The 14,598-nt window shown below is 49.5% G+C and overlaps 1 protein-coding gene across 1 annotated transcript in view; it reads right to left on the bottom strand.

The window, feature by feature from the left end:
- The window catches only part of Ac76E (adenylate cyclase type 2 Ac76E), an 875,452-nt gene that overhangs the window by 148,583 nt on the left and 712,271 nt on the right, over positions 1-14,598 (bottom strand). The window contains exon 8 of the mRNA XM_050195342.3: positions 184-342. Within this exon, the coding sequence (XP_050051299.2) occupies positions 184-342 (159 nt within the window). The remainder of the gene's footprint in view (positions 1-183; positions 343-14,598) is intronic.

Below are 14,598 nucleotides of genomic sequence, written 5' to 3'. Positions count from 1 at the left end.
CAAGCATTTTGCAGTCTTGCCAAAGGACTTTGGAATACCATACGCATTAGTTCGAGAGCAACGTAACTGGTAATTTAGAGAACCCTTAAGCCTTCTTTTTCAACCACTCAAAGACTAACTGCATCAAACAAAGCCACTAATGTTGACAATGATTGCTAATGTGCAGACGGAGAGGAGACTCACCCGGGGACACCGCCGGACTCCATGTGGTTGGCCAAGGTGACGTCGTCGGACCACACGTCGTACTGCCATTTGCGTAGGCCCAGGACACCGCAGAGCACATTTCCCGTATGCACCCCGATGCGCATGTCCACGTTCACCTCTGTGGCCTCACGGACCACACTGCACAGGACACAAACAGTCGCCGCTCAAGCAGATCGGCTGAGCAACTTCTCAACCTTGCTAGTAGCGAAACTTTTCATTAAGTTTTTTGTTGCCTTAGACTAAATGAAGTAGCTGCCCGAGCGAAGCTTTTTTACTGGCACTAGCGCGGCAATGTATACTATATGGGCGCAACAGGGATGATGTGAGGAGACAGCGCGTTTTGTTGTATGAAAGGTGCCAGCACTTACCTGTGAGGACGCAACTTGACGGCTAGAGCTCAGCACAGTGCAACCAATAAAAAAAGTTTGCATAACGTAAATAAATAGGACAGCAAGTGGACTATATGGAACAAACGAGATAATGCTATGCTATGACCTGTTTTGTTACTGCCATTTTTATGGTACATCCTTTCTGTCGTGCACATTGTACCTTCTGCACGTGTTCATCTCCCTTTTAGTTTAGAATATGTACAAAGGGGCAACAAAATGGAAGCGCCGTCTCAGAGAATGAAGTCGCATATGAGCCATCTGCGCGTTGCGAAATGCCGGCAGGAAGGTATGGTGGAACGTTTTTATTTTTTTTAAGGCGGCCAAGCAAAGCCTGAGATTATATCCCCACGGCGGCTGTAAAGAAACTTTGGGCAAGTGCTTAACTCGTTTTGAAGACAGAAACTTGGCCATAACTCTACACCAGTTGACTCGGCAGGCTAAAAGCGGCAGCTGCGGTAACGGTGACAGGGACGGAAAGCAGGTGCGCATAGAATTTATTTACTTAAAGAACGTTTCTGCTGCTTAGTTCCTCGTCAACGTTTTTTCTTTCGCTTTCATTGCTTTAAAGCGCAGTCACAGTTCGTTTCGCAAAACTCAGTTTTACGAAACCACTGTCTTGTTGGATTGCTCGACAAACAAATGTGTACCTACAGAACGGTTTTTTTTTTTTATGTAGACGTGCCTTGATGGCGTCCCTCGGAGCATACGAACGTTCATCCACCAGGTGTCGCCATATCTAAGTACACAGGACGTACGCCAGAGTGAAAGAAACGTGGTGTGTGCGCCCGAGACATTTTGGCAAATTTACATACAAGAAAATACCACACCTCGAGGAAAAAATTACGCATCTGTAGAAGATGCCCTTTCTTTTAATCCCTGACGAGCTTGTTCAATAATCTGCCTTGCATTTATTAGAATTCTGATATCAGGCCTTGCTGTTTAATATAATGTCATCATCATCATCATCATCATCCCCCACCACCACCACGACCGACAACAACAACAACAGCAACAACAACAACAACAACAACAACAACAACAACATTTCCCAATCTGAAACAACGCAGAAAACGAAGACAAACTATCGCCGTGTATGTAAGCAGAGAGTATGTTTTGTACAGTATAAACCTCAGGGCCGATCTACGAGATCCCCGTGACAAGAACAGAGAGAATCACTGCAGAACAATATCTGACTTTCTGGCACTCCTTACCGTTATAGCGAGAATTCATGTAATTGTAACTGATAGGAAAGAAGTAAACTCGTACAATTACCTGGCTCCAGTAGCGATGTTTTTCTACGATGGCCCAACTAAACTGGTTTGTGCCCTAAACAACAACATGCTGGCAGCCCGTTATGCGGGAATAACTGATATAACTCCACTCGTTACAGTGTTGTCTTACTGACCAACACAGTCCGTCAATCGCACGTACACCCAATAATAGTAAACGTACCACACCGGGGTACGCCACCATTTTGGAAATGGAGTCACATTGGAGCGAGCGGTTTCCCCCGCAAAATGAGTTGGCCGCACTTTCTTCGCCCTTGCTTGACGTTGCGGGTGCAGGGTCAAGCAAGGGCTGCTGTAACACGTATTTTCTAGGCCAGTCATCCAGGCTGGCTCGATATTCTAACGTGCACTAACGACACCACATAGGTGCCAGTCGGGAATTTTTCCATTGTTTTATAGGAGCTTTGTTTTCGATAGGCTTATTCCAATTTACTCTGTCACCGACTATTTCTTTGTCAAATAAAATCTCATTGTTATAGTTATTCTAAAATATGATATGTCGACGGAGGCCAAGGTACGAAGATGGTTTCAGCGGCTCGACTAGGCCCTGAAAAGCATGATGAGGCATACAGTCATTACCATACAAATACCAGAACTGAAATTCTAGTAAGAATATTATCAAAGGTTACGGTTTATTACGAAGAGTCGTGCCGATGTACAACACTGGGTAGCACTTGTATTCTTGCACGATGGTGTCCTGGCACGCCTTACAGGTTAACGTCATTTCGATTTACCACCGCGGTCAACCGCGAATGCCTTGTTGCTCATGCATGGAACCTATGAGGAGAAAAAGAAATTGCAGCAGAACCTCTCTCACTATGGCTGTCGACGGTAATGCATTAGCACTGAATCCACATAGCGACCCAAGGTATTGCCACCGTCGAAACGAGTTATGAGACGTGTAACGAGGTATGAGACGTGTAGATAGATAGATAGATAGATAGATAGATAGATAGATAGATAGATAGATAGATAGATAGATAGATAGATAGATAGATAGATAGATAGATAGATAGATAGATAGATAGATAGATAGATAGATAGATAGATAGATAGATAGATAGATAGATAGATAGATAGATAGATAGATAGATAGATAGATAGATAGATAGATAGATAGATAGATAGATAGATAGATAGATAGATAGATAGATAGATAGATAGATAGATAGATAGATAGATAGATAGATAGATAGATAGATAGATAGATAGATAGATAGATAGATAGATAGATAGATAGATAGATAGATAGATAGATAGATAGATAGATAGATAGATAGATAGATAGATAGATAGATAGATAGATAGATAGATAGATAGATAGATAGATAGATAGATAGATAGATAGATAGATAGATAGATAGATAGATAGATAGATAGATAGATAGATAGATAGATAGATAGATAGATAGATAGATAGATAGATAGATAGATAGATAGATAGATAGATAGATAGATAGATAGATAGATAGATAGATAGATAGATAGATAGATAGATAGATAGATAGATAGATAGATAGATAGATAGATAGATAGATAGATAGATAGATAGATAGATAGATAGATAGATAGATAGCCTCCGAAAAGTGCGTGAAGTACCTAAAGAAAGCTAACGTATTAAAAGGCAGTTATTCACAGTTATTCCCGTGTCGAAGTTACGCAAAATCATAGTGAATAAACGATGCAAGTGCGCCTGCGGAGACTACGAGCGGCGCCGGCGAGCAATAAGCGTGTTGCTCGATCGCTTTTTTAGACCATCGCTGACACAGCGCCTGCTACGAATAGCTGAGCATGCCGTCGGTCGATGCCTTCGAGTTAGGGTCGGTGAACAGATTTCGGACGTATTGTGAACGCACCGTAAGAAGATTAGAATATTTGGCTTCATACGCGATAGAAAGAAAGGGCGAAAAAGCGTTGCTAATAGAGGCACTCGCTGGTTCAGAACCGGGAGGAAGGAGAACGGGTAGAAGAAGCAAACGACAAAAACGAGAAGCAGCGATGCGGAAATCGCGGCAATCCACTTATAATGATGCCATATACGAGAAGAGATGGCTTATAGCGATCAGCCCCACTTTACCGCTCCCAACTTTCGCATCGACTTTACGAAAAAAAAAAAGAATACTTGTAACCAAGAAGAACCGCTGATTAGCCAGGCGTATCTCGAGCATATTATATACAACGAAGAAGGGCCGGTCAGTCAGGCGCATAACCAGCGCTTACTCAATGGGCCGGTTCTGACAGATTGCAGGCTTCTGACTGCTGCACGGAGTTTGACCTCTCACTCCTTGCGTACCCTGTCAATAAACACCTTGACAATTGGTGGAAGTGCGGGGTACGACTCCATCAACTTCAAAGCCGAACACTTCAACTATCTCGACTCTTGCCGGATGAGCTAGCCCAGCCTTCTCGAACCATACCTGACGATCCAGCCGAACAAGCTGCAGCCACGGCGCCACCTGTCATCTTTCCTGGCGTACAGCGTCGGCGGGATGCCGCGATTTTCGCTGGTACTGGAGATCACGACGTCGAGGACTGGCTCGCCTCGTACGAAAGAGTAAGCGCGCACAACCACTGAGACTCAATTCAATTGAACTTAATTCCATTTTTCTCGAGATATACAAAAAAAAAAAGAATGGCGGAGGCCCGAAGAAAGAGGGAACTCTGTTCACTTGACGGAGATTCGGGCCCCCTTTACAAGGCATATAGATAAGGCAAAGCGTAACAACGTAATTTTCTACTTGAGCAACGTTGCACATTTGTGATATTGTAACCATGAATCCGACATCCGGACATGATCGGTGTTCAAGACCAACTTCACGGAAGTCCTAGGCCGTCCTGTTGTCCGTAAACTTCAGACCGAAGAACGCTTGCGCGGAGGCACCTGGCAACAAGGTGAGAATTTCACCAGGTACATCGAAGACCTCGCTAATCTGCAACAGAGTCCACGCAACGATGCTAGAAGCCGACATGATCAGGCATATCCTCAAGGGAATTGAAGACGACGCCTTCCAGATGTTGGTCGCCCGAAACCCGACTGCAATGTGTGTCGCCATTGCGCAGTGCCAGAGTTAGGACGAGCTTCGAAGGCAGCGAGTAGTCACACGACATCCGCCCTCAGAATTCGCCCCGGTCTCAGGTCTGACGCTAGGTGTTGACGAGTCACCTCTAATGCACCAGATAAAGGAGTTCGTGCGAGAAGTTGCTGAGCAGCTTTCCCTGGTGCCCTTTACGAACGCGCAACCATACTCCCAATTGACCTCGGGGTTACAGACCGGCATAAAGGAGGAAGTCGCTGAGCGCCTGCCAGCTGCTATTCAACAGCCTATCGTTGCGGCGCCCTTGACGTACGCTGACGTCGCTGCAAGGCTGCACTTCGCTCCACTTCCACCCCTCCAAGCTATGGTGTTCCGTTGCCGACTCCGTACGCCGCCTAAATATGATTACCGCCGACCATGACCCCTTACGCCCCTCGACAACTCGAATCTCCTGTGCCACAAGATGCAACCCCCGTTCTTCACATTACTCGTCGTCCTCCATCCCCACGCCGCCGCTTCATCTCACCGATGAGACGCCGGTCAAGTCTTCTACCTCAGGGAAACTAGGTGCTGCAATTCCCGAGGCGAAAACTGCGTCCCCTTCGATTTACCAAAGGCCTCGAAATAAACCCCGCAACGTCATGGAGGTTGTTAAGAATGGCCATACGGGGTGGCAACGTGCCAGCTTTCAGCCCGCTGCACGTGTTCCAAGCCCACCAGTCGGGGCGCCCTTCCGAGAACTGCGGACGGCCGGCAGCCAAGTGGCGCGCGATCAACTCCGGAAATTGGTACTTGGCGGAGCCATCCGGCACAAAGCAGTTCTACGAAGCCCTCTGACGTCGGCACTGAAAGCTGGGCGGTACCGAGAACTGCGGATGACCGGCAGCCACGTGGCGCGCGGTCAGCTCAGGAATGTGGTACTCCGCCGCGCCACCCGAGACGGAGCACAGTTCTACGAAGCCCTCGGTCGTCGACTCCGGAGCCTTTGTGTGTATGGGCTCGAACGTGTGTGCCTTTGTGTGTGTGAGCCATAGTGCGGGGCGGCGGCGAGTTTGCAATGCTTGGACGAACCTCCCCGACCATTCCCGCTCCGTCCCCGCCGAACGATGACGTCGAACTATGACGTCAAGCGGAGAGCTTATAAGCAGCGTTTGCCGGCTGCTAGGGAGTGCTCGTGTCGTGCTCGTTGTCGGGAGCTGAGTGCTCTGTCATACTAGAAATGAACTAGTGAGCTGTGTGCTCGTAAACTGTTTGCTGTATGTTAGTTTTGCGGGCTCCATATGGGAGTCGCGCTAGGCTGCCAATGTATGTCCTGTTCAAAATGTAAATCCTGCAATTAAATCCTGCTCTCCTGGTTCCTCCGAAGTTCATCCCTACAGCTACGACTGCCAAAAATCTTACAACTGAATGGCAGCGGTGAGATCCGACTACGGCTCCTAGATCGGCCTACGACTCGGAGACAGCAACGGCAGCTGACGGACGTTGGCACATGGTGACCGACCGGCATCCTGATCAAGTTGGAGGCGGCTTGAGATTGACCACCTTTTGCAACTGACTGGATACGGCGGGGAAGGACTGGTGATATGGTGCTGCTTCAGTGGGTAAGCGTTTGGTTTTGGCTGTAAGATTTACCAGGCTTCAATTTCACTGCGTTTTTGGATTTGATTCGCTGGGATCTATTACTTGTATTTTGATTTGCGTGGGTATCGCAACAAGTATTGTGTGACAGCAGAGCCAAAGCTTAAAGTAGCGACCATGGTCCTAATGTGTTTGACGAGAGCTGACCTGTTGTGGTTGTGTGAGGAGATCGAGGTAAACGTAGATGAGGACTTGGGGGAATCAGAGATTCGTAAAACCATTCTAGAAAGTAGCAATGATTTGAAATTCATAGAACAAATGGGCAAACGAATTCTGAGTAGAAGACAGGAACCACGTGTGCGTGAGCGTCGTGAACGTAAGAGTGAGCGTAAGCGTGAAGAACGCGAGAATGAACGGAAGCGTGAGCTTCAAGAACTTACTCTTAAGTGTGAGCGTCACGAACGTGAGAATGAACGCGAACGTGAGTATCAGGAACGTAAGCGTGAGCGTGAGCAAAAGTATGAGAGAGAGAAGGCAGCACTGATCAAAGAGATACAGTATTGTGATCAGTTATTGGCACAGAGACAACAGCGGCTTGAGAAATCTGTAGGCTGGACGCAGCAAAAGTGTGAAGAAGTAGATTGCAGATTTTCGTCGAAAGCCGGGAAAAGTAGTAGTACCTGTGAGAGTAGCAGCACGTTCATAGGTGAACTCGAAGTGCTAGCAGCTAACGAAGCCCTAGTGGCAACAGAGGCCGTTAAAGGCCAGAGTGAGAGCGACGAGGTGCTGTGCCAACAGAGGACTGTAGAGACAGATAGGCCAGCTGCGAACAAATTGGCACAGTTACCGCGCGTGTGCGTCGCATCTCATGGTAGCGAGGTCGTTAGCGAGGTACAGAATACTACGGACTTGACAGACGCGAGCACCCATGTCGAGTCAGATCTGCGTGCAGAAGTAATGTGCCAGCTGGACGATGCAGTTGAGAGTAGTTCTCGGGGTGGCGAGCTCCGTAGCTCACGAGAGAACAACTGCATTGTTCAGGGATCGGTGCGGCTCTCCGCCAGTCTAGATAGCCTAGATAGGGATGATTCAGTTGTTAATCATTCGGACTGTGCGCGTGAGACAGCGATCGATACCGACGGGCTGTGTGCAGATGCACAGCGTGAGCTGGGCAATGTAGTAGAGGGCAGTTCGCAAGAGTGCGAGTTGTCTAACTCGAGTAAAGCCTGCTGCATTGTTCCAGAGTCGGTTGAGCTGTCCGCCAGTCGAGGCAAAGTGAGAGTAGATTTAAATGTAAATCACTCAGACTGTGCGGGTAAGAGACCGATCCGGGCCGACGAAATGTGTACCGGCCAGCACGAGGCACGAGAAGGCGACATGAAAGTGAGTGCGAAGAGAAAGCGCCGTAAAAAGAAGCGCGGTAAAGACCGAAAGACGGTAGCTAATGTAGCGCCGCCAAAGATGGCGAGAAACCCAAAAGGGCAGGGCGCGAGGAAAAAGGTGCGGTCGTCCCTGACGATGTTGACGCATCGAAAACGTTCGAGCCACCGGTCAAAGGGGGACCGAGAAGCTTGTTCTGCACGGACGCGGACAAAGGGCACGGGGCAGTCAAATTCCTCGTCGTTCCGTCGTTCTCTTCGAAGCTCAGCGTGCAGTACAAAGAAGCGCAAGGTGGCACGACGAGACCAGGTGGGGAGTAGCGACGCGGTCAGTCGAGGTCATGTTGAAAGCGGGGCGCGAGGACGCAAATTGGCAGGAGACCGTAACGTCTTGGGGGAGCTGATAGTGAGTCAGCCCTTTTGTTGTTCCTCCGTAGCCAGAGTAGCTTTTAAACCGCGACCACCTCGGTTTCGGCTGAAAGTATGAGTCAGTCGTAAGCAATCGGGAACGGGAGGCCAGGAGAGCTTCCGTAGTAGCAAAACGTGTTGTCTTGTTTTATTTTTGAACATTTGCAGATTTTCGCGATTTGAGACTAGGATTTCTTTCAATATTTAAGGTATGAGCTCTGTTTATGATTTGTTTGAGAAGCTCGAGATTTGAAAGACGCGTTTTAAGTAAACCTGTAGTCTCGCGAGGTGTTCATTAATTAGTATATAGGCTTTCTTTTTGTGTATGCGTGAGTAACCTGAGGGTCAAGGTTAACGTTGAGAGGCCTATCGTAACGCGCGTGTGTGTTATTTAACCTTCTTTCTTTTTAAGTGTTTTTGAATTTTCTAAGGTTAAACGCGTAGATTTTCAGTAAGTGCGTGATTTGCACTGAGAAGAGCTCTTAGGTCCATTGCACGTGTCCTGTGCGGACGGAAGGAAGCAGAACGTTGATGACTGGGTTGCTCGTGTGTGTCGAAGGCAGCCGTATTCTGACTTCTCTAGTACGCGTGCGAGGAGCTAGTTAGTAAAAGACACATTTGTTCAAAGGTTCCTCTGTGTTGTGTAAGTTACGCAAGTGTGGTTGTTGGTTTAAGGAATGTGTCCTGTGTGGATTAAAGGAACAAATGTGAGTCAGCGTGATGAAAACTTTGCATGATGCAAGCACGTGTTCGGAATAGGGGCCTCAAACTTAGCGCGTCTGTGATGACGTACCTGTGGAGTTGGCCAGACGGTTCAGTGGCAGCAGTACATGAGATAAGTACGCCACTGTGATAGGGTAGGAACAGGCTGTTCGCGAAGTTATGCTGCTGAAGTTATGTTTGAGTAGTGGTGTTTGAAAGGCTTCGGGTTAATTCTGCGTAAACCTTTACTCCTGTGCAGCGCGACGGTCGGGTTTGGTCGAACTCAGGAGGAACGTGAACGCTCGCTTTGGCGGCACGAAATTTTGGGGCAAAATTTGGGATTCCCAGTTGAGTGACTTGCATGGAAATTGTGATAGGAGGCCCGGTGGGTTAGCAGCTGATTCCGGGCGTTTGAACGCTGAGCGGTATTGTGTTGCCGGGTCGGCTCTTCTGTGCCAGTTGTTGTAAGATGGTCGAAGGCATTCCAAGTACGCAGGGGTTGCAGAGAGCAAAGCCATCGTCTTGCTCGCCAGCCATTCTCTTCCTGCCCAGCGGTTGCCTGCACTGGCCAGGCGAGATTTTCCGGGCCATGGAGGAGCTGTTAAGAATGGCCATACGGGGTGGCAACGTGCCAGCTTTCAGCCCGCTGCACGTGTTCCAAGCCCACCAGTCGGGGCGCCCTTCCGAGAACTGCGGACGGCCGGCAGCCACGTGGCGCGCGATCAACTCCGGAAATTGGTACTTGGCGGAGCCATCCGGGACAAAGCAGTTCTACGAAGCCCTCTGACGTCGGCACTGAAAGCTGGGCGGTACCGAGAACTGCGGATGACCGGCAGCCACGTGGCGCGCGGTCAGCTCAGGAATGTGGTACTCCGCCGCGCCACCCGAGACGGAGCACAGTTCTACGAAGCCCTCGGTCGTCGACTCCGGAGCCTTTGTGTGTATGGGCTCGAACGTGTGTGCCTCTGTGTGTGTGAGCCATAGTGCGAGGCGGCGGCGAGTTTGCAATGCTTGGACGAACCTTCCCGACCATTCCTGCTCCGTCCCCGCCGAACGATGACGTCGAACTATGACGTCAAGCGGAGAGCTTATAAGCAGCGTTTGCCGGCTGCTAGGGAGTGCTCGTGTCGTGCTCGTTGTCGGGAGCTGAGTGCTCTGTCATACTAGAAATGAACTAGTGAGCTGTGTGCTCGTAAACTGTTTGCTGTATGTTAGTTTTGCGGGCTCCATATGGGAGTCGCGCTAGTTTGCCAATGTATCCTGCTTAAACTGTTAATATGTAAATAAATCCTGTTCACCGAGTTCCTGTCTACGACCTTCATCTCCTTCAAATGGTGGCAGCGGCGAGATAGTCCGACGACTCCTACATCTGGTCGACAGCGGTAGGACCGTCCGACGAACCTAATAAGGTATACGTCGAAGGGTTTCCAACATTCGCACTCGTCGATACGGGCGCCGCAGTCTCGATGTTAAGCACAGGACTTTGCTGTCGGATAGGAAAAGTGACGACGTCACTTTCCGTACTGTATTTGAGTACTGAGAGTGCACAGCCTGTCGAAACTATGGGAGCCTGCACTGCAAGTGTTGTCATCGAGGAGTCTCTTCATGTAATTGAATTTGTTGTACTGCCATCCTGCTCCCACGGTGTCATCCTAAGCTGGGATTTCCTTTCGTCCAGCAATGCCATCATTGACTGTGATCGCGCTGAGGTGGAGCTGTCTTTTCTTTCCGATGCCTCCATGGACCAAGATCCTGTGACGTCTACAAAAATGCTTGTTGCCGAAGTTACTCATATCCCTCCTCAGTGAGCTGTTGTCGTCTCGATATCTTGCGCCTCAGCACGTGACGCAACCGTGCTATTCACACCATGCGATTTCTTCGCCCATCGCCGTTCCCTTCCGTTGCCCTTTGCTGTCATCGCCCTCAGTGGCGGCCGCTGTGCCATGTGTATGCAATGTCTCTCTCCTGCCGGTTACTTTGCATCGTGGAGAATCCCTCAGTGACGCTCAAACAGTGGATTCCCCAATACTCTTCGATGCTCCCGACGACGCACATTCGACGTCCCTCACCGCGCTCGACAGCGCTACTCGACCGCCATTGGAATGCTTCCATCCGTCCGCTTCCGGTGATATTACAACCACACAACGCGCGCAGCTTGTCAGCCTGCTACGCAAATTTACCGCCTCTTTCGACTGCGATCACCATTCTCTCGGCCGCACCACCGCATCGACACCAGTTCGCACGCCCCACTCCAGCAGCGTCCTTACCGTGTCATCGATGAACATGTGAGCAATATACTTCGGCGTGGCGTGATTCAGCCGTCCCATCACCCGTGGGCTTCGCCAGTCGTTCTCATGAAGAAAATGGTTCTATTCGCTTCTGAGTTGATTACAGACGTCTTAACAAAATTACAAGCAAATTCGTATATCCCCTGCCGCGCATAGACTATGCTTTTGAGTGTTTGCAAGGTGCCGAGTTCTTTTCCACTTTGGATTTGAGGTCCGGATATTGGCAAGCCCTGATGACAGAGGCTGACCTCTCAAAAACCACTTTTGTCACACCAGACGGAGACTATGTAATGCACTAGCTACTTTCGATCGTATTATGGACAGTATCTTGCGCAGTCTCATGTGGGACACGTGTTTGTGCTACCTAGTGTAGGATTTGAGCACGATCCCACCGCTGGCATCCGGTTGTAGGAGTTGTCCGACGATCTCGCCGCTGCCACCATTTGTAAGGGTTGAAGGTCGTAGAGAGGAACTTGGGAGGAACTAGGCGTACAGGGTTTATTTACAGTATTTACATTTTGAACAAGAGAGACATTCGACAGTCTAGCGTGACTCCCAAATGGAGCACGCAAGACGAAACATACAGCATACGAGCACGAAGCTCCAAACACATTGACGAGCACGCAGCTCACGAGCACGATGACGAGCACTCACGAGCACGATCACAGAGCACCCTGACGAGCACCCTCTAGCAGCCGACAACAGCTGCTTATAAACACTCCATTGGTCCCTAGTTCCCGAGGTGAGGGAAAAACGTCAGTTCACCGCCGATTCGCAGCGTCAAACGTCAACGCAGTCGACCCGCCGGTTGTCCATTATCTTGAGTCTTGAAAGGCTCGTCGGTTCCCCGAGCTGACCCCCGCAGCGCGGCCGCCGGTTGCCCATTGTCTTGCGCCTCTGAATTCCAGAGCTGCCTTTCTCCTGTAGTCGCCACGAGTGTCAGCAGACTGTGACGAATCCTGGGGCCCACGTACCGCAAAGCACCCTTTTGTTAGGGAAGCTCTTCTTGCTGCCGAGAGAGACCATGAAGACCCGGCAAATCAACCAACAATACGTTGGGTGCCAAACGTGGCCCTCCCTGCTGTCGTCACCGATTCTCCGAACGAGGCGCATGGTGGATTAACGCTGCCGTAGTCCGCAGTTCTCTGAAGGAAGTTCATGGTCGGTTAGCGCTGTCGTCCTCGCTGGTTCTCTGAAGGGCGCCACCACCGCGGGTCGATCGAAGCACGTGCAGCGGGCTGAAATAACTTTGCAGAGCAGTACCCCTGCAGGCCATTCCTAACGCTAGATGTTATCGTTGTCTTCTCACCTGATTTCTCGACTCACCTCCAACGACTACGGGAGGTATTAAGCTGCCTTACTAAGGCTGGTCTGCCGCTTAACATAAAAAAATGCTTCTTTTGCTGCTCGTAAGGCTACCATCTTAGGTCACGTCGTACCCATAGAGGGCGTGCTTCCGGAACCTGCTAAACTCCATGCGGTTGCGGAGTTCCTCAAACCCACCACCCTAAAGACACCAAGCAGTTTAGCAAGCCCCTGCTCCTATTTTCGTCGCTTTGCGAAAAACTTCGCTATGATCATCGCTCCTTTGACTCAACTGCTGGCTGGAGACAACATCCTATCCGCCTGGTCGAAAGCATGCGATGACGCGTTCGCGACCCTACGCCGTCTGCTCACCTCTCTTATTGTGCGAAATTTTGGCGCAGTAGCGCAGTTCTGTGATTATATTTAGTATTTACCGCTTATGTATGATACTTTCGCTATTTTGTTTGTATAAGACTGCTAATTATTGCATTACATTTTTTGTATTGAAACCCATCACTAGCCGCTTTAGGCTATGGGACCAAATAGCTTTGTACCGACTTTTCATATTATTGTGCAATAAAATTCCCTTTTGATTTGATTTGATTTGATTTTAACCCCGCTGCCCCAACTGAAATCCACACAGATGCTTGTGAAGTAGGCCTTGCGCCGGTTATCGCCCGACGCAAACGTGGCCGTGAGGAATACGTCGTTGCTTATGCTAGCCGCACGCTTACAAAGTCAAATCTAAACTACTCTGTTACAGAAAAGGAGTGTTTAGCCACACTCTGGGGCCTTACGAAATTTCGACCTTATTTATACGGCCGCCCATCTGATGTAGTGACGGGCCACCACGCGCGGTATTGGCTCTCCTCATAGAAAGAACCCTCTGGCCGCCTCGCTCGCTGGGCGCTCCGTTTGCGAAGAGTACTACATCCGGGTAGTGTACGGTTCTCGACGAAAGCATACCGATGCCAACGCTCTCTCCCGCTCGTCAATTTCATCTGTCGTACATAGTGTTCGCCCACTCAACCTTGTCCTGTCAGAACTTGCCATCGATGACATGCGCTCTGAGCAGAGTAAATACCGTGGATTTCTTCGCTTTTGGAGTTTCTAGTTGATCCTGCAACTGTTCCGGCATCTAGGACTTTACAGCCGCAGGCGCATCACTTTGTTATTCGCGACCAACTCCTGCACTGTCACAACTATCTCCCTGAGGCTCGGCATTGGCTTCTAGTAATACCACGTTATCTTCGGGCTGATTTATGCGCATCGTTTCACACTGATCCTCAATGTGGACACAGTGGTGTGTTAAAGACCTACACCTGCCTTCGGCTCCGGTATTACTGGATTTTCATGCACAAGTTTGTTGGAAAGTACGTCTGCGGCTCCCTCGAGTGCCAGCGCCGAAAGTCGGTCCCTCATTCCACTGCCGCGGCTTCACAGCCACTTCCTTGTCCATCCCGTCCTTTTGATCAGGTGGGAATCGACCTTTACGGTCTGCTTCCTTGTACCGGTGCTGGCAGCCGCTGGATTATCGTTGCAGCGGATCACCTCACTCGCTATGCAGAAACCGCTGCACTCCCATCTGCAACTGCCCAAGGCATTGCATTATTCATACTGCGGTATTTTGTTCTTCGTCAGGGAGGCCGAGGAACTTCTTATGATCTAGGCCGCGCTTTTCCATCTGAAGTCGTGGCGTCACTTTTGAAGGAGTGTTACATCATCCACACCGAACAACTAGCGTATACCATTCGCAGACGAACGGGTTGACAGAGCTTTTGAACCGTACTCTTGGCGACACGCTCGCTATCTACGTTGCGTCCAACCATTCCAAATGGGACGCTCTGCTTCCGTTCGTCACGTTCGCCTATAATACTGACACTCAAGGCACCACTAGTTTTTGACCGTTTCTCTTACTGCACGGCCGCGAACCTTCCTGCCCCATCGATACCATCCTACCCTATCAGCCTGATTCATCGGATTGTGTTCCCGTATCTCAAGCTTCGCAGCATGTTGAAGAA

Source organism: Dermacentor andersoni, chromosome 1 (assembly GCF_023375885.2).
Source record: "Dermacentor andersoni chromosome 1, qqDerAnde1_hic_scaffold, whole genome shotgun sequence".
NCBI classification, from domain to species: domain Eukaryota; kingdom Metazoa; phylum Arthropoda; class Arachnida; order Ixodida; family Ixodidae; genus Dermacentor; species Dermacentor andersoni.
This window is presented reverse-complemented; position numbering and strand designations above follow the sequence as displayed.